This window comes from Muscardinus avellanarius (genome assembly GCF_963383645.1).
Source record: "Muscardinus avellanarius genome assembly, chromosome: 11".
Taxonomy (NCBI): Eukaryota; Metazoa; Chordata; class Mammalia; order Rodentia; family Gliridae; genus Muscardinus; species Muscardinus avellanarius.
In genome coordinates this window covers 16,884,290-16,909,192 of record NC_137797.1, presented here as the reverse complement: position 1 = coordinate 16,909,192, position 24,903 = coordinate 16,884,290, and the positions used below count along the sequence as shown (strand labels likewise).

Sequence of the window (24,903 nt, the reverse complement as noted above, 5' to 3'; positions counted from 1 at the left end):
TGTTTATAAAACTGAATATATTCATTTATTAACCACATATTTAAGAAATATTTCATAACTTTCCCCTATTAAAAAGTCTAGTATGCTTGAAAAATTATTACATTGGTATCAAAATTATTAATTTTATTCCTCAGATCAGCCTGGTTTTTAATGGCATTTTAAAATATGTGGTAGAGCCAGCTGTGGTAGCTCACGCTTGTAATCCCATTCTTGGGGAGCTGAAGCAGGAGGATTAGGGTTCATGGCCAGCTTCAGCAACATAGTGAGGCCCTTCATAATTTAGTGAGACCCTGTTTCAAAATAAAAACTAATATAGGGTGGGGTATGGCTCAGAGGTAGAATGTCTGTGGATTCTGGTACTGGGGAGTACCACACACATAAACACACATGTACAATTGCTTATCTGAGCTACTTTTTCTTTCTCCTTTTATTCTCTGCCCCAAATTATAATTATCGATATATTCTAGATAGTATTCCTATAGAAGTACATGTGGCTGCTCAAAAATAGTAGTGTTTATTATTATTATTTTCTCATGAAAGGTGCATTTTTAAATATGATATGTTTTATTGGGTCATAATATCATAGGATATTGACTTTAGAAGAAACCTCAGAATCATCTGCCATCTTACGGAACAGGTGAGGTTCAGAGTCTGCTTTGCACAGCCAGTCAAGTGTACGTAGCTAGCTGGCTCCTTGGCGGCCTTAGAGCCTGGGTCTCCCAACCTTGATGCAAAGCATTATCCGGCATCTCTCCTTTCATTGATGGTTACTGCTCAGTTTTCATCTTTAGATTTTTTCACCTTCAAGAAATGTAACATGGTATCACTATTGATTAACTCCCTTTCAGGAGGGTCTTGTTTACTGTGTACATAAGAGGGCAAGTTTGTCCTGGGGTTTGACTTTTGCCTCTGCCAGACACTTGGCTTTAAGGACAGCAATACTAGCCAACATTTTTGTAGCACTAACTGTGTACCTGGCGATGTGCTCAGCACTTTACATGATCTGACTCATTGGAGTCTCACAGTCTTTGAGAAATAGGTACCATTATTGTCTGCATTTTACAGATAAGGAAACAGAAACACAGAGAGATTACCAGGTTACCACTGTCACATGGTTGTGGCAGAATTGGTTCTTGAGGCTGGGCGGCATGGTTCCAAAGTCCAAGCTCTTAACTACTAGGCCACCCTAACCGCCTGACCATCAAGCAGTCAGGGTTGTAGCTGGCACAGAGTGAGTACGCAGAACAATGACCACTAGCATTGGCTTTGGTGTATACTTGAGATATATCCCCTGTCTTTCAACCTTGACTCTTATCTTGGCTTGTAAAGTATAAATTGGTATCATGTTTTCTTGTTTTCAATGGACTGGTTTGAAGACAGCTGCACATTATGTTCTTGCTGATTTTAAGATTGTTTGCCAACCAAGTATATCAAATATTACAGTTTTGCCAAATAAATCCAGCCTTGGCTGTCATTCTGCCAATGGAGCTATTTCAGATGAAGATACTATTTCATCAGAAACAGTTTTAGTTCACTTAACAGAAGCAAGATTATTTTAGCCTGTCAATATTTTTAAGAAAAAATGTGTTCCATCTGTTAATATGAATTTGACACCTCGAAGCCACAGAGTTCCAAGATGCTCTAAAAACCTCAGAGTGTTTTTTTAAAGAATCTTGGGGTTCTTGTGTTTTCTACTGCTTGCCAGTGAGAATGATTCTCTATATTGAAACTGCTTCTCCTTTTCTCTCGGTCTTGGCAGTTCATGAGCTGCTCTCCTGAGTCATTCCGGGCTCACCTTGTCCTTGTCTCTGTCTTGACCCATGCCTTCTTACAAGTATTGACCTGGAAGGCTTTGCAGGAATGCACCCCACTCAGACATCTCCATTCTGACTAGTTTACAAACTTCAGCTACCACCAAACCCATGTCTTCACTACGTTTTGTGTCGAGAGTTGAAGATTGGTGATGTGTGCATGATTATCCACTGTGTTAGTTCTACCAGACTTCTTGAGGGTAGAGACCATGTCCTTACAGTTCATCCGATTTTTTTTTTTTTTTTTTTTTGCAGTACTGGGAATTGAACCCAGAGGCATTCTACCTCTGAGCTATATCCCTAGCCCTATTTTTTTTTTTTATTCTTTATTTTAAAAGTGTCTCACTAAGCTGTGGAGGGGATCACTGTGTAACTGAGGCTGGCCAAGAACTTGTGATACTCCTGTCTCAGCCTCCCAAGTACTGGGATTATAAGTGTTTGCTACCACGCCCGGCTTCATCGGCTCCTTCATAAAGCCCGATCAGGCCTTTCTCATAGCAGCCACTTAATAAGCAGTCGATTATTGTTGAATATCTGAATAAATAAATCAGTGAATTTAGGGGGTAACAAGGAACAGATTGTCTGCTCTTTTTTTTTTTTTTTTGGAGGGGGTTCCTGGAAACCCTTCTACCTCTGGGCTACACTCCCAGGCCTATTTTATATTTTTATTTGGAAACAGGGTCTCTTAAGCCAGCAAGGCTGGCTTTGAACCTGCGCGATCCTCCTGTCTCCATCTCCCAAGTGTGGAGATTACAAATGTGCGCCACCACGACTGGCTCCAGATTGTCTACTCTTGATGTGTTGGTTTTACTGAGGTTTTAATCTATACAGTATGTGTGAGTCTACATATGTGCATAGATAAAGCAGCGCTGTTAAAATGAAAACCCAAGCCAGTGTGGTGGTGCTTACTTGTAATCCCAGTACGTGGAGACAGGAGGATCGCGGTTTGTGGCCAGCCTCAGCTGCTTAGTGAAGCTTTCCACAACTTAGTGAGACCCTGTTTCAAAATGAAGAATAAAAAATGGGGCTGGGGGTGTAGCTTGGAGGTAGAATGCCCCTGGTGCCATCTCCAGTACTGCAAATAAATAAATAAAATGAAAACCCACCCAATTAGTGTAAACACGGACCTCCAGGTAAAGTGTCAGGGAGTAAGTGTAGCAACATTTTTTCAAACTGCTAATATGCTGGAGATAGTGTTCACTGACAGAAGTGGTTTCTGACTTGCAGTGATCTGAAACAGCAGGTTTTAGAGATCTGTTCACTCTCGAGGACTCCAACTTACACATCTCTCTGCAAAACTGAAAAGGCCCTCTCGGGGGTAGCTGACCTTTCACTTGTACTAAGGAGTCTGCCTTGCTACATTTCCTTCTCCAGATGGCTTTTAATCCAGGGGTAAAACCTTCTGATTAGCTCAGACTCCCTTGACAGTCTCCTTTCTTACAGCTTCTTCAGATTTATTGAAAAGTCTTGAGTGTGTATGGGGGGGGACAAGCAAACAGAAAAATAGGTAGTGTAAGCTATGACAGAGTAATAGAAGGAATAACATAGGACTCTCAACTGAATATAATATGGATTTATTTTAAGTATATTTTTGTCAAATAATAAATGTACATGACTTTAAAAGATTAAATTATACCCAAAAATGGCTTTTTGGATACTTAGGAAAAGCAATGCTAGTCTTTCCTCCAATTCTGTCTCCCAGAAGCAATTTCATCACATTTTTACCTTAATATTTCTAAATATCTTTAAACAGACACATCTGCATTCTTTCATTCAGGGCTTACCTGTTGACCTCCTGTCGTGAAAGACTGAGTACTCAGCACTTTGCCTCCCTCTCCTCCCCATCCCCGCCCTCAGGCCCTGCGGGCTTTATCACAATTTGAGGTCACTTAATTACTTAGACTTCAATATAACACCATAAATAGTATTCCCAAGTTAAATAATTGAGTGCCTCTTCTTTATAATATAACATTTCTTTCTGATGCTTATAATTTTCTTGCTTTTTTTATTTGCTTAATTTTCTGTATTCCTATTTCCATTCTTCTACACCATCAGTAGCCCCCCCTTTTTTTTCCCTTTCTGTGGTACTGTGGATCAAACCCAGGGGCATTCTACGTCTGAACTACTATACCCCTAGAACTATTTTATTTTATTTTATTTTATTTTGGAATAAGGTCTTACTAGGTTGCTGAGAGTCTCACTAAGTTGCTGCGGTTGATCTCAAACCTGCAATCCTCCTGTCTCAGCCCTCCAAGCATTGGGATTACTGGTATGTGCCACCCCATCCAGCTTATTCACAGCCTTTTAGTACAATTTTCCATATGACCAGTAGTCTGTTAGAACCCCCCACACACACAAAAAGACCTCTCATATGGAGCCTCCACTATTCTTGCTCCAAACTGATAGTTGTTCTGCATGGAGTTAAGAGCTGACCCTGGGTGAGCTGACCTGTTGGACCCTGCACTCCTCAGAGTCCTGGGCAGAGCCTGGGACAGCCAGGGCCAAGGGCAACCTTCTCTCGTGTGCCCTAGAATGATTTCCCAAAAGGCCGGTAAGCACTCTGCACTAGTTCATGTTGAGTCTGTCCTAACAAAGTACCCCAGACTTGAGGGCTCACTTAGCACAGTGTATCTATTCCCAGCTGGAGGCTGGGTGTTGACAGTCCAGGCACCCGCAGGGTTGGTTTCTCCTGCGGCCTCTCTCCTTGGCTTGCAGGTGTCCACCTTCTCACGGTGTCCTCGCACGCCTTTATCCTGTGCACGTTCATCCTCGCTGTCTGTCTCTCTTCTTAGGAGGCCACCAGGCATGCTGGGTTAGGTGCATCCTAACCCTAAGACTTTGTTTAACTATGAGCACCTTTTTAAAGACCCTGGCACCAAATGCTGTCGTGTTTTGAGATGCTGGAGGTTAGGACTTCAACATAGCCTTCTGGCAGGGGAGGGGACCAGCCCATCACGTGATACACTCTGAGCTGTTGAATGGTAGCGTCTGTTTCTCCACTCTTCCTGTCTTACTTTCTTTATCTTCCCCTATGCCTCACCTCCATCTGATGGTTGTCTATTGAATTCTTGAGAAATGATCATAGTAAATTTGTTGAGGTCATATATGTCAGAACATGTTCTGTCCTAAAACTTGATTTAAATTACTTTGGTTGAATCTAAAATTCTAAGTTGAAAACTTATTTCCCTCAGGATTTTGGTGGCATTGCTAGATTACGATCTAGATTTCATGTTACTCATGTAAATATAACGTCATTCTTCCTGCTCTTCCCTGTGGTGTGTGCTGTTTCCTCCATGGCCCGCCGTCCCTCTCTCTCTCTGGAAGTGGTTGCTGTCCTCTTTTTTTTTTGGAATTCTGAAATTTCATAGACCATTTTTTCATTTCTGTGCTGAAAGTTGGACTCCCTCATCTTCTGAAAGTTCAATCCTTTCATTCTAGGACATTTTCTTACATATTTCATTGGTAACTTCCTCTTCTTCTTCATTTACCTTGTATCCTTTCTTGTTTTCTTATTAGTCAGACATTGTATCTTCCAAATTGATGATGCAGCTTTCTGTCAGATGGTCTGTTTTGTTCTCTTTTCTCAAAGATTTGATTAACTCTACTTTCTAGATTTTTAATCAATCATTTTAAAATTCTAATTAATTTTAATTTTATTTTATTTCTTTTTATAGGAATGAATATATATTTTTAGTTGTCTAGTTTAGGGGTTTTCTTTTTGTTTCTAATTTTGTTTGTCTCTTAGTAGGTTTTTTCCTTCCTAGTAGTTTTAGAGCCTGGTTGTTGTTGAAGGTTCTAATGCCTGGTACATTCCTGAACCCTAAACATCATTTGAAAGCTCTGCATCCCATAGATAGACCTCATTGCCTGTGGGTGTCATTGTAGGGTGATCAGGCAGGGAACCATTTTATTGTTGTACCCTTAAGTTCCTACGTTGGCTCTTTCTAACTTCTGACTGGTGGTTGGAGCTGGAAATAAGGGTAGGGGCAGAGCTGAAATTTATCAGTTGACAACTGGGGGGCGGGAAGGGGCAGGGGCTGCAGTTCACTGTTCAGTTCCTTTGCCCATACTGAACCCCACCCTCTGCTCACTGCCCTTGTGCCCCAGGTCACTCAGGGATCTGACCATTTCTTGCATAGACATTTTCATATACGTATATATTTATTCATTAAATATCTTCTAAGTGTCTGGCTTTGTTCTAGGCCCCAGTGATAAGCAGTGAACAGAACTACACAAAAATTCCAGCCCTTGTGCAAGGGATTTAGGTTCTCATGAGCAAAGAGATCATGGGAGGACCTGGCAAGTTGTGAGGTGATGAAAGGGAGGGCCAGAAGCATGTGATTAGTGGTTAAAATTGTAGGTAAGGTGGCTGGGCACGTGGGCTGCTGTGAGCTCTGCCATCTGTGCACTCTCTACCTCCAAGTTTATAGTGTGTACTTTTTGTGTATTGATAATCTGCAGGCATTTTCATCTATATTCAATTGTTTAACCTTTACAGATCTAGCTAGCACTGTTTATTCCTTCTGTACAGAATGAGGACATTGCAGCCCAGAGAAGAAAATAGCTTGCCTGATACAGCTTAGAATTTGTGTGTGTGTGGGGAGGGTAATATCCCGAGGGGTTTTCTACCTCTGAGCTACCTAGCCCTCTTTTATTTTATTTTATTTTTTATGTTTGACTAAGTTGCTAAGGTTGATCATGAACCTGTGATCCTCCTGTCTCAGCCTCCCAAGCACTAGGATTACTGGTGTGCACCACTACATCCAGCTCAGAGCAAAGATGTTAATCAGATTTTTTGCTTAAGGGTATATTCCCTTTCCATTAAATCTGGTTAATGCTGGCTCTTTTCTCTTCTGGTACCCCATTGCCACTCCATCTCTAGGATTGCTCAATCCTAGAAATTTCCCCTAGGAAATCAGCTTTCTCTTAAGACTGAATCCTGGAATTTCTTAATAGACTAGTCTTTTCTGTGTCTCCTCCTTGAGATGACATCTTTCAAGTTCTCATTCTTCCTGGATAAGCACCATTTACATAGGCCACCGATCCAAAATAAACAATACCTCCACCTACCATGTTCCAGAAGTACCTGGAAGATACACTCCCAGAAGAGCTGGAATTTCTACTGTCCCTTCTCTTCTCGAATGAACTCTATGAAATGCTAGCCCTATTCCCTTCTTTAATAGGTTCTTTGGCCAGGATTTAGTAGCCTTTTGCTTCAAATTCACAATCTATCAAGAATTTGAGCAGATATAAAAAGAAGTAGTAAACTTTTGAGTCCTCAACCTTTTCCATTCTGATTTTTTTTTTTTTTTTTTTTTTTTTTTTTGGTGGTACTGGGGTTCCTGGAAGCCCGTCTACCTCCGGGCGACACTCCTAGACACCTATTTTTTATATTTTTATTTGGAAACAGGGTATCTTAAGCCAGAGAGGCTGGCTTCGAACCTGCGCAATCCTCCTGTCTCCGCCACCCAAGCGCGGGGATTACAAGCGTGCGCCACCACACCCGGCTCCATTCTGATTTTTCTGATGAAATGTGATGGTTGAAGTCAGAAGAGGAGGGGAGCTTGACAGACGGTGCGTCTGGCCAGTGACTCAGTGAGCTCCCTTGAGCCCTCACTGCAGCAAGCACAGCTGGCAGGTGCCTGTAAGGAACCTACAGTAGCCCACCCGTAGCATAGGGCCCAGCTGGATCAGGCCTCAAAGAGTTGATGTTATTGAGTAGAATGTCAATAAATAGAGAACATAGTCTACAATGTCTGTGATGCTCTTTATAATTGTCATGAAATGAGCTGCTAAAAAGTTGAAGGAGTTGTGAGTTTTTAGGGTATATGTATCACACCTAATTGCTGCTGTGACTTGTTTCTGCTTTTGTCTAGTCACATGCCAGAGTTGAACTGAGTTTTCACACTTAAAATGGAGAATTATTTGGAAATACTAGTTTTTCTCTGGTAGCATCACCTGCAAATTGACATGTGTCATTATGAGAAAATGTAAGGATTACTTTGCTTTTGTGTACCTTTAGGCACACCCTCTTTGCCCTCCACTTAGAGCATTGTTTGTTGCTCTTGGTGTTCAGAAAGTAACATCGCCCGGCAGATTGCCTGATAGGCATTCTACCTCCGACCTACAACCCCAGCCCAATTTTTCATTCTGTATTTTGAAACGGTCTCACTAAGTTACAGAAGGCCTCACTAAGTAGCTTAGGCTGGCCGCAAACCCAGATCTTCCCATCTCAACCTCAAAAGTACTGTGATTACAAGCGTGCGTCACCACGCCCGGCTTGATAGTCTTTTCTTAAAAGTGTTCTTTGACAAAGCTGTTGTTAGGGACTCTTAGTACCTGCATAATGTATAGATTGCATTCTGTGCCTAATGCCTCTTAAAATATCCTCTCTAACAATTAGAGGCGTAGTTTCACAAAACATGACTATCTATCCTGCTCCAGTCCGATCCCTTCAAAGGTGGTAGTATAATTAGTAGCTAATGAAACAAATGTGAAGAGGAAGCTAAACAGCAGTAGTTTTATACTATCTGTGATGAAAGAGCTCGTGAAGATTGAAAAGCTGAATGAGTGGGTAAACTGGTTCGAACAAGAGAATACCAAGTCGTCGGGAATCCACAGCAGTGACTGGATGTGATTGCACTGAAGGCCCACTGCAGAAGTGAAAGTGTGTTATCAGTGGCTGTCACAGATGTGACTAACGGGATAAGCAGCATCGCCTCTGTGCCCTCCAAAGCAAAGGAGGACTGAGCCGACAGAACTGAGAGATGAGGAAGCAGGAGGAAGGTGGTGTCACAGAGTAAAGGCTTCCTGGTATTAGAAGCAGGCTGGGTTCACTCACCGTGTGCTTTTCAGTTGAGGGAATTCCAATACAGTCCTCTAATGAGACGATCAAAGAATCTTGATGAAGTACAGCCCCCCTTTGGGTCTTTGCAAGGTCAGCTATGTATCTCATCAGCAATTGTGCATTGAGTTGGCTCCCCCCAGAAGAGCCAAGCCTTTGATCAAGAATCTCTAGAGCAGTTCATCCTCCAGGAGTATACAAAATACTGGTGACTGATTATTCAGTAATAACCTTCTATACATCCGGGTTGTGAGTGAGTGAGTGAGTGTGTGTGTGTGTGTGTGTGTGTGCGCGCGCGCATGTGTGTGTAAATGAGTGTGCTCGTTTACAAAAATAGGAAAGTCTTGTTTGGTTTCAGTTGGGGAGAAGTACAGAAGCCCTGAAGTCTTGGTCCCTTCTCGCAAGTTATCTAGATTTCTGCATTCATTGGAGGGAAGCCATGACTTGTATGATTGATGCCTAATGGTATTTCACAGAAGAAATAGAACAGAACATGGGCTGGGGTCGTCTTCTGTGTCTTCTCTCCATATTCCTTTTTGACCATCTTTATAGAGAGTGTGGTAGTCACATACAATGCTGGTTGGAATCATGTTTGGAGCTAGACTTCCTGTTTAAATAGGAATCACTTATGCAAGCCTTTAACTTTGGTATAAATTCTACATGGAAAGAATTCATCAGGGACAAATATTTTTATCCTGAGCTTTACTTTCTCTAATGGCTAGTACATTAATTAGAAGATTTCTTGTTACATTTTGGGAAGCTTGGGTTTTTTTTTTTTTTTCTAATTCATTAGCTAAAATTAAATTTGCCTAAGGAAGTCCCAGGTTAAGTTTCATTTCAGTGGTCAGACAAACCAAATTATTATATTTCCAGATTTCCTCCTGCTTTTGCTGCCATTCACAATGAAGGAGGAAAAAGTGGACTCCTTTGATGTGGAGGGGAAAAAAAGCAATATATCACTTCTCTGAAAGAGCATTTCTCAGTCTCTCATGTGAAAAAGGATTAGCACCTCCAACAAAGGTCCTGCAGATCACAGATCAGGCAGCAATACCAAACAGTATTCCTAAGGAGAGGAAAAACTGTATTTGAGCAAGTTGTTTGTCCTGGCAAACACAGGATTCCTAATAACTGCACATCTGAGATAATGGCATACGCTCCTTGGTATCTCCCCAGATCCTCAAGGACCCGGCAGCTAGTTTGAGTGGACTGAAGCCAGCCTTTGTTTAAAATAGAAGTCTGGTTTTATCAAAAGGTAGTTTTTGACAGAATAGTTTGGTATATCTCTCTGTCCTTGGCCAAAAGGATTGCACATATATGGATAAAATTGCTTGGATCTTTTACCCTCCCTTTTTCAAAAGAAATCCCATTTTAAGGTCAGTTGTCTCCATTTTGCATTAAGTTATTCAACAACATGCTAAATTAGTTTATTAGGATTTTGATTGAATGTTTTTTAGGAGAAAAGAAATCTACCCTGACTTTCCAGCACATCAAAGGATCCTTATGCACTAGCTATAAAAAGGCTGTGGGGAGTAGGAAATGTGTATTCATGTATGCCTGAAAAGCCAAAGGGAAAGCTTGTTTGTTATGCAGGGTCTGGTTTAAAAACTAGTTTTGCTACACTTTTTTATTCATTTTTCTGTACTGTTTTCTAAAATTGAGAGAGTGAAAAGATCCTGGTTTTAAGTAATACTACTATCACCTGTTCTCATGTAGCACTTGAGACTGTCTAAAATCCTCTCTCCCTGAGTCTGAAGCTGCAGTCTGGGTATCTTTGGCTCCCGACTTTGCTTGATCTAGCTTAAAGGAAGTTTCTAAGTGGAGAGGAGAAGGGGCTAATAGCGCTGAGTGTGAGCCCAAGACAAGGTAGGTGATGCCCAACTGCCCCTCGGAGTTTGGTCCAAAAAGAAAATCCAATAACTCTGACTTTTTGCATGAGAAATCAGGATTGTTTTGCCTCTATAGATACCTTATGGTAAGAAGAGTTTATTTACTTCTTAAGAACAAATTTTGGTTTTTGGTACCTCGCCTATAACCCTCTGACCTTATCCAACTAAAGCTTTGAAATTAGAGTATTTAGTGTTTTATGGCCCAGAATAAAAATCTCCAATTCTGTTCCCAGATAGTGTAGCCTCAACACATTTTATTAAGCTCTGGACACATTCAGCCATGTGTATTTTGTAAAGTTCCTCTGGCTATTGTTTTACAATAGCTGCATCCAGAAGCATTGTAAGGGTTTCAATTAATCAGCCCTTTGTGTGCCTCAGACTATGCAAATTTATCACATCAAACCATTCAACTGCTCATGGGAAAGCCGTGTAAAAACTGTATTGTCTTCTAGCGCCTCCTCTCATTTAGAGTGATGTTTTAATAAGAAAGCTAATCAAGTTTTCTTATGCATTATTTATCTGTTAACATGTAAGGAAGAGCCGAATTAAAATTATGTCAACCGGGATATGGCAAGTGATGTGAGAGATCTGGAAGTGATTCAACAGGAGAACAAAGCGGAGATGATTCAACAGTTTTGGGCTCCCCTCCCCTTGGGATTATTTAAGGTGGTGGTGTGAAAAATAAAAGAAGGTTAGCTCAGTATTGGAAAAGGGGAAGGGAAGAAAGAAGGAACCACCTGTGTTAGCCTTCATGTTTTGGTGTAGAGATACCTTTCTGAGTGTATTAAAGCCCACAGAGAAGAGTTCATTCAAAGCAAAACATTTCTTAATACCAACAGTCAACTTACAAGCATTCTGGCCGCTGCTTTGGCCCCATGTTGCAACACATTCATCAGCAGTGAGCTATTTCCCACTGTTCCTGAACCGCTCCAGAGTTAATAGGAGACAGCATCCTGCTCACGGCAGAGGACCTGCACAGCCAGAGAGGAGTGCGCAGCCTCGTCAGCCAGGGTCGGTGCAACCGCCCTGTCGTCTATTCGTGACGTTGGTCTCTGCTTGCTAGCGTGCTGCCTGCTGAGAGTAATTAGGTTTCTTATATAATAATAATTTCTTGTATTTAGATGCAGCCCTTTTCTAAGGGCCATAAAGTACCTCTCAGACATTAGCTCACCTGTTCTTTTTACACAATTGCCTCCTGAGGTAGGTGCTAATTATTCACATTATAGACCAAACTTCTAAGCTTCTCCAGTACTCTTCCCTGCTCCCCCAGGTAACAAGGTCTGTTGAACAGCAGAGTCAGATAAGGTCACCTGCTTCCTTGCTATGTCCTCCTCCCCTGGTTTGAGGTCCAAGGAGCGATCAACTCTATAGATGGCATTCCTCCACACTTATAAACCACACTTACAAACCTCATTAAAACTGGGCAGCTTAACTGAGCTCTAGCCCTCTTCTTGCACCATGACTGGGGAGAAAGCACAGAGAGTGTTACACTGTGCAGAATAGGCAGTCTTGTCCAGCAGCTAAGGGTCTGCCAAAAGTGAAAGCAAGTGAGTTTGACTCTGATAGTGTGATTGCAGCAGACCCTCTTGCCAGATGTGCTTGGTAGAGCATCTGACTATGGAGGGCAGAACTGTAGGAATGGGCTGGTTTCCAGTAGTTTCTTGGGTAAAGCTGCCTAGGCTACCTCTGCCTTCCTGGAGTTGGGCCTCTCCCTTTCTGTCTCCCCTCCTCATGGTCCTTGTCACAGAGCATATGTAATAATGGCCAACCTGGCCACCAGCAAATAGAAAGCCATTTGCCAGCCAGTTCTCAACACACTAAAGACACATCAGAAACAGCTCTTGAACTAAAGATGTCGTTACAGCTGTCTTCTCTGCTTGCTCTTTCCCTTCCTGTTTGGATATGGGCTAGAGTGCTTTAACTTTTTTCAAATCTTTCTTATGTTCTTATCTCTTATCTGAGGGTCTCCTGAATGGATTGGCACCCACTTGTGGCTGTTTTGGCCTTCCTCAGTTCTTCCTAGTTACAACTTGGAATTAAGATCCGTGGTGATGGGATAATATTCTATTAATGGGGTATCTCCAGGACCTTTCTTCTCTAACTTTCTGAGATTTTATTTTTTCCTTTTGACCGATTTGCATTTATTAAAGATCCTGTACTGTCTTCTGTGCTTTAATTCCCAGTCCATCCCAATGAGTGTATTAAATGTTTCTGGGCACGTTAAACTGGTGTATTTGCATTTTGCTGCCAGGAGGTTGTGCTATAAACAATGGGGTTGAGACACCAGCGTGAACCGGAGGATGAAATTTTATTTTAAAATCTGAAATGCTGTGTAAGCACTGGAGGTGTGAATGGGCGATTGTTTTGCAACAGCTTCCATTCGATATGGTTTATTTGTAGTCCTTCCTCTTTTCAGGGATCCAGGCGAGTGTTAACACACTGAAGCGTACCGCATATCATTTACATTTTTAGGCCAATGTTAAAGGAAAGTCACCAAAACTTTTAAGAGTTCTTAAGACTGGAGTGGACTTTATGCCTCTACCCCTGGAGAAAACTCAATTTTAATTTTTCATTTTAAAATAAACTTTCCCACTCTCAGGAATTTAATACTTTATTGACCATTTAAGAAAAATACCTTTTTTAAAAAAATACCTTTTTTTTAAAAAAAAAGGGAAAGTCTGATTTTAAGTTTGAGAACTCTCTTCCTAGCCCTAATGAATTCAGTAAAATGCAAACTTTTAAAAATCATCTGTCTAATTTGAGATTCGAGATCATCACATTCTGTCTAAATATTTTGTTTTAACTTCTAAGCTCATTATGGCCTCTTTGTGTTAACTTGTATTAAAATCTGTCAGCTATGACTGGTCTCATAAGCACAGTCAGCGGACCAGAATAAGTTAATTATTTACTTGTGTCACTAATGCTCTTCATCTAATGAAATACACAGCTGTGTTGGATCTGCAGTTAGATGTGTAGTTCCCATTGTTCCACAAGTCAGCAGAGGCAGAAGCCGCGGTGATGGAGAGCCCTCCGTTCTTTCTGCTGTTCTGGCTTTCTGTGTCGATTTCATGGATCTTTTATCATTCACTTTCACACAAAACAAACAACACAGGGCTGTCTGCTATGGGAGCCATCTTGGCATATAAAAGGGTTTCAGAGCCTAAAGTAATTTTAAGTTAGCGAAGATTTAATTTTTGGCTTACAGGTGCCCTTGGTTCAGATACAGCCAACGTGGTGCCTATACTGGAATGAAAAATCTGAACGCTACTTATGTGCATTTTTTTTTAACGAAGTGTCAGAAAAGAGCAGATAAGGAAACAACTTCCCAAAAAGGAAGTTTGGCAACTAAATATTAATGAGCTTGCAAGAAACGTTATTAGAGATAGTAATTTCAGGGGAACGAGCATTTTGTTCATTTTAATAACATAATAAAGTTAAATTTGCTTTATTTTATGTATCGACTAAAACTGGTCACACAAAATGCAAGTCATCTGTGTCCTCCCCCCACCCCCGGTCTGACCCTGTCATGCTTCCTCCCTGGCTGGTTTTCTGCCTCCGTCCCTCACTCCCCACCTTCTCCGCTCCTTGGAGGATGGACAGCAGCTTCCTCCCGAGCAGACGCCGACATCCCCCTGTGAACCGCTACAGAAGGGGTGCTGTGTTTTCTCTTTGGCTTTGTTTTTAAGGGATATAGCTGAACCCTCCCTCTCCTCACCAGCCAAAATCACATTCTTACCCAGAGGGCCTAGGACCTGCCCCTTTTAGAGATTGCCATTTTTAACATTTCCTTCACTCCTAAACAATGTTGTTGTCGGTACACTTAGATTTACAATTTGATCTCTTTCAAAGCAGATTCCCCAGTAGCCCTGGGGTTTTGTCAGATAATTTCAGTGTGGATAAGACAGACTTTTGGAGGGAAAAAAGGTTATACACACTGCTTGATTTGAATTCTACCACATTATAGCTGAATTTGAAATAAAGTGAACTGAATAGTTGCATGTAGGAAAGCATCCTTTCTTTATAATAAACAAAACCATTTCAACCAAGATGCCAGTTAAGTCACCATTTGCTAGAATTCAACTCCACAAACCAAATTTCCATCTTGTCGGCAGCCCTTAGAAATCAGACTGTTACTGACCAACACTGAACAGGCAAATGGCATTCTTTTCCTTTAGACTTAAGCTCTTTTTGACTATAACAAATCACAAAAAATTTACTTGAAAGTATTTGAGAGCTGGGCATGGAAGCATATGCTTGTAATCCCAGTACTTGGGAGGCTAAGACAGGAGGATTGCATGTTCAAGGACAGCCTCAGAAATTTAAGACTATGAGCAGCCTAGCAACATTTGTTTCAGAGTTAAAATTAAAAAAAAATTAAAGGGCTAGGAGTATAGCTCAGAGGTAGACTGCCCCTGGATTCAATCTCACAAAAAATGAATAGTTTGAGAGACTGGGTATGTAGCTCATTAGAAGAGTGCTTGCCTAGCATGTAGAAGACCCTGGATTTCATCCCCAGTATTACAAAAATAATAGTAAAGTCATTTCAGAAGTTACATAGAAATGAAACTGATGAATGAAAAATTCGAGAACAGTTTTTCAGTAGGTATAGAAAGTTGATAACTTCACATATGGGGAAAGGAATTTGTCTTACTACAATATAAGAGCATTTTTTTTTCTCAATTCAGTGCCTAGTTTCCCAATTCTAAATTATGAAGATTGTAGTTAATCTAAATTCTACTTAGATTCTACTCCTCCCAAGAAAAAAAAATCAGAAGAATTTAAGACTGTTTAGCAACAAAGTCCCCTACAACTTAGAGCAATATTAAGGGAGTAATAAAGTAGAGTTAGTTAATTTAAGAGAGTATCAGTAGTGTGCATCAAGTTAGTAGATTTTTTTGTTTTGTTGTGTTTTCATTCTGAGAACTCCATTTTAATTCCAGCCGTTTTCTCCAAGACTGACTTGGCATTAACTTTCTTCTTCATCTTTGCAAGTTCAATTAAAGATCGCTTTTCTAATGTGCTGTAAGCTACCGGAATTAAAATTCCTTAGGGCAGCATAGGCTCAGCCCGGGAAGCCTTGGCAGGAGTCAGCCAACCAGCCAGCGCCCTGCAGCCAGTAGGTAGACCCATTAGCACACAGTCACAAGAGTACTTCTTATCAGTTTTTTCAAAACCACATTTTATACACACCCTCCTGCTCAATCAGTCCTGTGTTTGGTGGTCAGAGAACTTGGATTCCTGTGATTTGGGTGCAGAACCTCGCAGAACACAAACTGCTGGTGAGGAGCAAAACTGCTGCTGACTCAAAGCTTCAGGGACTCGGGCTCAAGGTCCGGGGAAGCGTCCACTCTGGTCTCGTGGTGCAGGAGGGTGGGCCAGCAGCCTGACAGCACCATTGTGTGCCGGGCCAGCAGGACAGGCCGCAGGCTGCAGCGCTTTTCTGCAAGGAGAGTCATTTCTGAACTGTTTGTCTAGCGGGATTGTTGGAAATTGCTTTTGTTACTCTTGATAGAGACCATGGGGCAGGTTTCAGAGCTGTGGAAATGGAGATAGCAGCAGGGAGATCCCAATTAAGCACTGTAGTCTTCCTTTCTCTTGATTTGCTTTACGTGGCATGAAATCTTCTCTCCCCCAGGTGTTTGTGGCTTGATCGTCCCCCAGGAAGACATGCCATTTTGTGATTCTGGCATCTGTCCGGACATCATAATGAACCCACATGGCTTCCCATCGAGAATGACGGTCAGTTACCTTTAGGCTTTTGAGAGGCACTGCTTTGAAGGAAGAAAGCAGGCAGTTAGTTTAGTTCTAGTGGTGGAAGCTGAAGCTGATTTTTTCAAAAGAGTGGTTTGACCCCCTGCTGGTCCCTAACACTTCCCAGCCCTCTCCTCCCCAGAGGATGAGGAGCGGATCTGCACCTGCAGAGTCTTCTGAGTCCTGACGAACTTGGCCCTCAGCAAAGAGAACCCCTTGTATCGAACCTGCGTGGGGCCCCTTCAGTGGCCACTGCTGCAGTCCCAGCTCCATGCCTTCCTGGCCGGACAGTCTTGGGCAAGTCACTTAAAACCTCTGTACTTGAGTTTCCTCATCTGGAAACTGAGAAATGTTAGCAGCTGACTCATAGGGATTTAGAGGCAGAGAATGAGATCCTGCACGTGAAGCTGTTTCCACAGTGTGTCAGGCACGAGAGGTGAGTGAATACCACTGCTGTTCATGTATCACTTACTAATCGTAGCCGTCCCTGAGTCCTTTGGGGAGAATAAGCCAGAGACAGGAAGCAAAGGGGATTCTTTTAGCGCAGGAAGGTGCTTACTTAATTTGTTCAAATCCACAGGTGGGAAAATTGATTGAGCTGCTGGCCGGCAAGGCGGGCGTGTTAGATGGCAGGTTCCACTATGGCACTGCGTTCGGAGGGAGCAAAGTGAAGGATGTGTGTGAGGACCTCGTCCGCCATGGCTATAACTACCTGGGGAAGGACTATGTCACCTCCGGCATCACAGGGTGAGTTTTAAATAAAAGGAACAAGAGGTGTGCTTTAAAACGCAGTGCAGCAGTGTGCACCTGAGGTCCCGCCGCTTGGAGGGTGAGGTGGGAGGATCACTTGAACCCAGGAACTTGAGTCCAGCCCAGGCAACATAGCATGACCCTGTCTCCAAAGAGAAATGGTTTAAGGACTGTGCCCTGAGCGTTAAGGAGTAAAGCTTTCCTGTTTTAAGAACTCTGATAAGAGAAAATCCAAATGTAGAAAACTGATCAATTGAAGAAGGCTATTTGTATTGGTAAAGCTATAATATAAAAAGTAGGAAAGATCTAACAAAATATGAGCTCTCCCTTTTAAGGAATACATCAATTGTATATAATGCAAAGGGTTTCTCTTGAGTGGTGAACTTTCTCTGGATTTATGTGATGAATATCAGATAACAAGTGCCGATATTTGTACTTGTTCAGTAAAGTGGTGTTAAGCACCTAATATATAGTAGACATTAAATATATAAAGTAAACAAAAGCCGGGCATGGTGGTACATGCTTGTAATCCCAGTCCTTGGGAGGCTGAGACAGGAGGATCGCAGGTTTGCTGCCAGCCTCAGCTACTTAGTGGGCTGTCCACAACTTACCATGACTCTGTTTCAAAATAAAGAATAAAAAATAGGTCTGGGAATATGCCTCAGAAGTAGAATGCCCCTGGGTTCAATCCCCATTAACACATACACACACACACACACACACACACACACACACACACACACAAATGAACAAAATAGGCATGGTCCTTGACTTATAAAGATAGCCAATTAGACTTGTTGCGAAACAGACAGCTAGGCATGGTGGCATATGCCTGTAATCTCAATACTTGGGAGGCTGAGACAGGAGATCGCAGGTTTGAGGATCAAACTACCTTAGCAATGTAGCAAGACATTCAACAACTTAGATTCTGTTTCAAAACAAAAAATAAAATGAGGCTGGGAGTATAACTTAGAGGTAGGATGTCCCTGGGTTCAATCCCCAGTACCACAAAAAACAAAAATGGACAGATGGTAACTTCTCAGCCAGACCTGTGATTTCTTAATTTAAAACTATAGCTAAAGCCAGGCGTAGTGGTACATGCTTATAATCCCAGCATTTGAGAGGCTGAGACAGGAGGATCATACAGGTTCAAAGCCAGCCTCGGCTACTTAGTGGGGCTTTTTGCAAATCATTGAGACCCTGTTTCAAAGTAAAGAATAAAGCTCCAGGCATGGTGGCACATGCTTGTAATCCCCACACTTGGGAGGCAGAGACAGGAGGATTGCGCAGGTTCGAAGCCAGCTGTGCTGGCTTAAGAGACCCTTTTTCCAAATAAAAAGTATAAAATAGGTCTGGGAGTATATCCCAGAGGTAGAAGGGTTTCCAGGAACCCCAGTACCACAAAAAAAATTAAAATTAAAAAATAAAAAATAGGGCTGGAGCCAGACATGGTGGTGCATACTTGAAATCCCCACGCTTGGGAGGCAGAGACAGGAGGATCCTGTTTCAAAAGAAAAATATAAAATAGTTCTGGGGGTATAGATAGCCCGGAGGTAGAAGGGTTCCATCCCCAGTACCACCAAAAAACAAAACAAAAAAATAGGGCTGGGGGTGTAGCTTGGAGGTAGAATGCTCTGGGTTCCATCCCCAGTACCGCAAAAATAAATAAATTTAATTTTTAAAAACCTATAGCTAATACTGCCCATTTTCTGCTTCATTGCTGTTCATAGGACTCATCAAATAAACTCTGTATTAATCCTCTAAGGTACTGACCCAGCTCCTTGTCTAGACCATGGCCCACGTGGGAGCAGGCTGGTCTCTCAGGCTCACTGCTCTAGCTTCGGCACCAGCACAGCCCTTGCCCCACAAGTGCTTGTTGGATGAATAAAATCCAGCTATAAACTGTTCTCCAAATGAAGGCAGTGGAGAGATTAGAAGACCCATGTGAGTGGGTGGATATTTAACTGAGACATGAAGGATGAGGGGAGACCATTTGGAAAGTGTTTGATACAGAGGAAAATTATGTTTAACACCTTCTGAAGGAAAGGTCTTGGTAAGTTCAGAGACTGGGAGGGCAGCCCAGCTACCACGCTGGGAGGAAGCAGCTGCTGCAGCCCAAGTTGACGATGAGGCTGAAGATGATGAGAAAGAGCAGGTCACCAGGCATCTTCCCACCCGCCTGTGAGAGGCAGGGATCCCTGCAGTTACTGAGAATGATGAGGTTGTGGAACTGATTCACGCTGGGGTTAAGGGGTTATCAGCCATACCTATTTATCTCATGCCAGACCAGACCCTGGTCAGGGTGCTCATGTTGTTCTGAGGGTAGAAGCCGCTTGAATGCCAGTGATGCTCAGCTGGAAGCACTGGGAGGACCCAGAGCCTCAGGGTACTGCAGACGCTCTGCAGGCGTGATCCATGTGCCCCAAAGCCATATCCCTTACAAACAGAGAGCGCTTTTTAAGATGGACTATCTGCGCTGTAGCAATATGGATTTCTTTAAATGTTGCAGACTTGAAACGTTACAGAGAATCACATTTCAGGAAAAAACTTAAAGAAATGGGCCCAGTTGGTCATACACTTTCTGTGTGGCAGAACTGGGACAACAGCAGAGTCTCCAGATGCCCTCACCGCCTCCCCTTTAGCGCACTCCGTAACGTCACAGAATTTGGTGGTGCTCAGGCGTGGTGAGGTGCAGGCCCTCGGTAGTGATGCTGAGCACGCTAGAGGAGCAGCAGGCCTCAGGGAGCCATGCCCTTGCCTCTGCTTGACAGGCTCCTGTGCGCTTCCCATTCCACCTCGGGCTGGGCTCTCTGGGAGAGTGGGGCCGCGCCGCAGTGCGCCCTGGCTGCAGCACTCACCACACTCTGACCTCTCAGACCCTCTGGGCTATATCTCCAGCTTCAAAATGCCACCTTTCTGGATCACTGCATTAAATGGCACGTGATTGGTGCTTCACTTCCCCTGAGAAAGAAGCGTTAGAAATTCTTTAAGCCAGGCCTGGTGGCGCAGGTTTGTAATCCCAGTACGTGGAGGCTGAGACGGGAGAATCCCAGGTTGGCGGCCAGCCTCAGCTACTTAGTGACTCCCTTTGCAACTTAGTGAGACCCTTTTTCAAACTAAAAAACAAAATAGGGCTGGGATGTAGCTCAGAGACAGAATGCCCTGGGTTCCATCTCCAGTCCCAGAAAAAAAAAAAAAAGACATCAATTGTCGACTTGTTCTAGATTAAGAAAAAAGGTGTTTTCTGTCTAAGCACTTGTGCAATCATGCTTTTTAAACTCTTACTGCAGTTTTTCTAAAGACTCATTGGACAGGTTATGCAGCGACATACTGAGTTACGTGGTGGGCTGTCAGCACTGGAGCCACAGTGGCGAAGGGGACACAGCTTATCCCTGCAGAGTTCACTTCTCGTAGGGAAGACAGACAATAAGCAGAGAAGTAATAAGTGACACTGTGATAGCAAAAGGAGATTAGTGCATCCGAGGGTCAAGTGGAGACGTGTGCGGGGCCATGCTGGGTTGGGAGTAAGGCTCCTTCAGAAACGGCGATCAGAAGCCAGGCGTGGTGGCGCACACTTGTAATCCCAGTACCTGGGAGGCTGAGACTGGAGGATCGCAGTTCACGGCCAGCCCTCAGCCATTTAATGAGGCCCTTTGCCACTCAGTGAGACCCTGTTTTAAAATAAAGAATAAAACATAGGGCTGGGGTGTAGCTCAGAGGTAGAATGCCCCTGGATTCCATCCTCAGTACCAGAAAAAAAAAAAAGAAATGGCGATCAGGGAAAGCTCTTTGAGGAGGGCGCTCTCCACAGAGCTGTGTGAACGCCCGGGGCAGAGTATTTCAGGCAAAGGAATCCGTTTGTGCAGAGGCCCAAGGCATGGACAAGCTCACTGCACGTGAGTGTAACGAGAGGCCAGTGTTGCTGAAGCAGATGGGCCATGAGGGAGAAGGGAGTGAGGGCGAGGTGGGCAGGAACCCGATCCTTGGGGCCCTGTAGCCATACAGAACTTTGGCAGTATGGATTCTGAATGTGATGAGAACCCACCAGGGAGTCTAGGGCGGAATAACCTTTTGTGGTTAACATTTACGAAGGAATCACCTGGCTTGTTATGTGAAGATAGAGCATCAGGGGATAAGATGGGAAGCATGGACACCCAGGAGAAGACTGGGAATCCAGACGAGAAAGGACTGTGCCCTGAGGAGGGTGGCAGCCACGAAGATCGTCCTACATGCGCTGCTGTTTCACAGTCTGTTCAAATGTTTATTTCTTTGTGAAATTATTTATCTTTTTTTTTTCATTCTACCTCTGAACTACACCCCTAGCCCTATTTTTTTATTATTTATTTTGAACAGGGTCTTACTAAGTTGTGGAGGGCCTCATTAAGCTGAAGCTGGCCAAGGCTATCTTTTAATATAGCTGTGGAACTTTTATTTCTTTAAATCTAAACTGTTTGTTCACAACAAACTTAAAATTATTCTTACCCAAATAGTCATAAACCTTTTTATAAAAAAGTAAGGACCTGATAGTGATGCATCCTAGAAAAAGTCATCTCATGTTAGCCCAAACTTACTTTCTTAACCCCAAACATTGTCCTCTCTTTCAGGGAGCCCTTAGAAGCATACATCTATTTTGGCCCCGTGTACTACCAGAAACTGAAACACATGGTACTGGATAAGATGCATGCCCGGGCCCGGGGACCACGGGCCGTCCTTACCAGGTAAGAGGGGCATCCATGGAAAGAGCAGTACTTGGATGGTATGATACAGGAGGGTGGAGGGATCTAGTGTTGTGTTCTGTTTGTTTGTTGGTGTGTTTCAAACCAAGAGAGAGGTGTAGATGATTTAATCCCTGACCATAAAACTGAGCAAACCCACATGGCTGTTGAAATAATAGACATTATTATGTCTATTATTATATGTCTGTTATATGTGCTTAAACTTGCAAAGAAGGAGAGAGAAGCTGAGCTTGCTGAGGCAGCGACCATCTCAGCCATGCGCCTTCCAGAGGCTGGGTTTGCTTCTCCTAAACTTCCACGTCACTTACACATCCAAAAACGATTTAAAGTAGCATACATGTCAAAGCAGTTATTTCTATAGTTTGTGCTGTTGTGTGAAAGAAATTTCTTTGGTATTACTTTGTGGCTTCCATATGAAGACTTTTAGAGGACATTTGTCTGCAGTTGTCTCAAAGGATGAAGCTGTGAGTTTGGGCTTCTACACACATGACCACCTTCACCTTATCTGACCTCACGTGGAGGCCTGACACGGCCCCTCCAGAAGGGATGTATAGAGAGCCCGCACGGGATGCCGCCGTGCCGTGTGCATCTAGCCCACTCCAGAGTGTTCTCTGTGAAATAACCCACAGCTTAACCGTTTCCTGTTGAAACTCCCAACCATAACAACAAAACAATACTAAAATTTCAACTCTGTTGTCAGGTACTGTGTTCCCCTTCTTAATTCTTTAGAAAAATGGTAACAACAACAAAGATTAAGGATACAACGAACTAGAACAAAGCATGGCGTTTGTCTCCCCCTTAGAGAGAGCACCCCTCAGAAGTGTCACTTCAGATAAGCCAGCAAGTAAACCCACTTCTTCTCCCTCCCCCAAATAATCTGTGTGATCAGTTCTGAGGTGGGGTTGCCTAAATTGTTCAGAACCCCTAATTTTATGGACATCTCTGAATCCTGGATTCTTAACCTTTCAAAGCCTCCTAAACTCTGTGTATATATACACCACGCTGAGTTCATTCAGGAGACCAGCGGCCTGGAGATGTGGCATTAGCTCCTGGGAACCCGAGTTCCCTGATTTGAAGCCTGTACTAACCAAGGACAGTGATGGTGGTGACAGTAGGTGGTGATAGTAGGGTTACAGCTGACGTTTTATGTGACATAATACAAAATGTTAAATAATTGTTATTTTTATTTAATAACAACTACCAGTTATTACTTCTGTTCTTACTTGAGGCTCCTTGGAATAGGTACTCTTATGCATATATCCAAACAAGGTAAGAGGGTGAGCAGCAGCTCAAGGTGACAGTATGGTAAGCGACGTGGATCCAGGAGAGGCTGTCCCGAAGCTTTCTGCCCCTTTGTATAAATAATATGGTAACGGATCTGTCTAATAACTTGTCTCAAAGGCAGCCCACGGAAGGGCGATCTCGTGATGGCGGCTTGCGTCTTGGAGAAATGGAACGTGACTGTTTAATCGGCTATGGAGCCAGTATGCTTTTGCTAGAGAGACTCATGATTTCAAGTGATGCCTTTGAGGTTGACGTCTGTGGGCAGTGTGGACTCCTGGGGTATTCTGGCTGGTAAGTGAACACTATGTCTCTCATGTCACACCTCTTGCATCTTAAATCACAGCTAAGAAGCCGAACCTGGAGGTGCAAGCCTGTAATCTTAGTACTTGGGAGACTGAGACAGAAGGAGTATAGGTTCAAAGCCAGCCACAGCAGTTTAGTGAGGCCCTCTGCAACTTAGACCCTATTTCAAAATAAAAAATAAAAGCGGGACTGGACGTGGTGGCTTACCTCTGTAATCCCAGTACTTGGAAGGCTAAGACAGGAGGATCACAGGTTTACAGCCAGCCTCAACAATATAGTTAGACCCAGTTTCTAGATTAAAAAAACAAAACAGGGATGGGAGTGTAGCCCAGTGGTAGAATTCCCCTGCGTTTCATTCCCATTACCACAAATGGGAAGTAGAATGTCTCTGGGTTCAATCTCTAGCACCAAAGAAAGAAAAAAAAAGGAGTCGCAGGTAAGAGTTGTTCCTGGATCACCCCACACACTCCCCAGGCTTTGGCTGGGATCACTGACATGCCCCCCCACCCTTGCCTTCCTGTGATGGGAATTCTGTATGCACATATTGTTTTTGCATAATGATCTGCTTTCCATATGATTAGAGTTAAAGTTTCCAAGAAATACAGACTTGATCTTCATTCTAATATTATCTCAAGTACATTTTTTAGCATTAGCCACCTATAAAAATCCCACAGATACATTGTTAGATTCAGATTTACAATCTGTTAAAGAAACTCTTTAGAGAAAATTGTGTCAAAAGCCCTTTTTGTATCTGCAGGCAGAGCCAAACGTGTTGGCCCAGGTCTCACCGCAGTGGTGGCAGAGCCCGGGCGACACCAGGCACCCTGGCCCTTGTCTGGCCACTCTTCACCGTCCTGTGCGCTCCTGAGGGTGGGAAGCATGTCTGTCACAGCCACTCATTCAGCAGACTGAGTACGAATCCGCCGCGTCCAGACGCTCTTCTGGCCCAGGAGTCCAATAGTGAGCCAGAGGCAAAGGGCTGCGCGTAGAGAGCCTGCCTTCTAGCTCATTATGATGGCGTTCTGTCTCATTAGCCCCCGCCATCACCAGCCTGGCACCTGTGGAGGCTTCGTAAAAATAATTGCCAAATGGTCCCCTGCATTTGTAGGATTGTTGATAAGCAAATCGTGCCATTTATAAATTTACAGTTTCTGTGTACGCTTTGGTTCACAAAGGCCAGTTAGAGGGTGATGCCCCTTAGTGTGCGTCTGTTTTGTTGAGGCTCTACCACCAAAGTAAGTTGTGGTCCCACGGCCTCGCGTCTCCCTGTAGGCCAGGGAGCTTGGCAGTTCCTAGTTTCTCTTGGCTTTTCTATCAGAGACAAGGTGTACCAAGGTTGAGGGCAGATGCTGCAGGGGTGAGAATGAGCCACAGCCTCAGCACCCCTCACCTGCCCTGAACAGAGCCCTCTTCTTCAGAGATGGTTCATCCCAGGAGGACAGTGTGAATCTCAGGGCTGGAGGAATGCCGGGGCCACCTTTTCCCTGTCCTGTCCCCCAGAGCCTCCTTCCACACAATCGACCCCCTGCCCTGGAGCT

At 43.4% G+C, this 24,903-nt stretch overlaps 1 protein-coding gene across 1 annotated transcript in view; it reads left to right on the top strand.

Annotated features, from left to right (window-relative positions):
- Positions 1-24,903, top strand: part of POLR3B (RNA polymerase III subunit B) — a gene marked incomplete at both ends in the record, with an annotated part of 141,272 nt that overhangs the window by 105,986 nt on the left and 10,383 nt on the right. The window contains 4 exons of the mRNA XM_080705137.1: positions 16,177-16,280; positions 16,873-17,039; positions 21,647-21,760; positions 23,180-23,353. Of these exons, the coding sequence (XP_080561263.1) occupies positions 16,177-16,280; positions 16,873-17,039; positions 21,647-21,760; positions 23,180-23,353 (559 nt within the window). The remainder of the gene's footprint in view (positions 1-16,176; positions 16,281-16,872; positions 17,040-21,646; positions 21,761-23,179; positions 23,354-24,903) is intronic.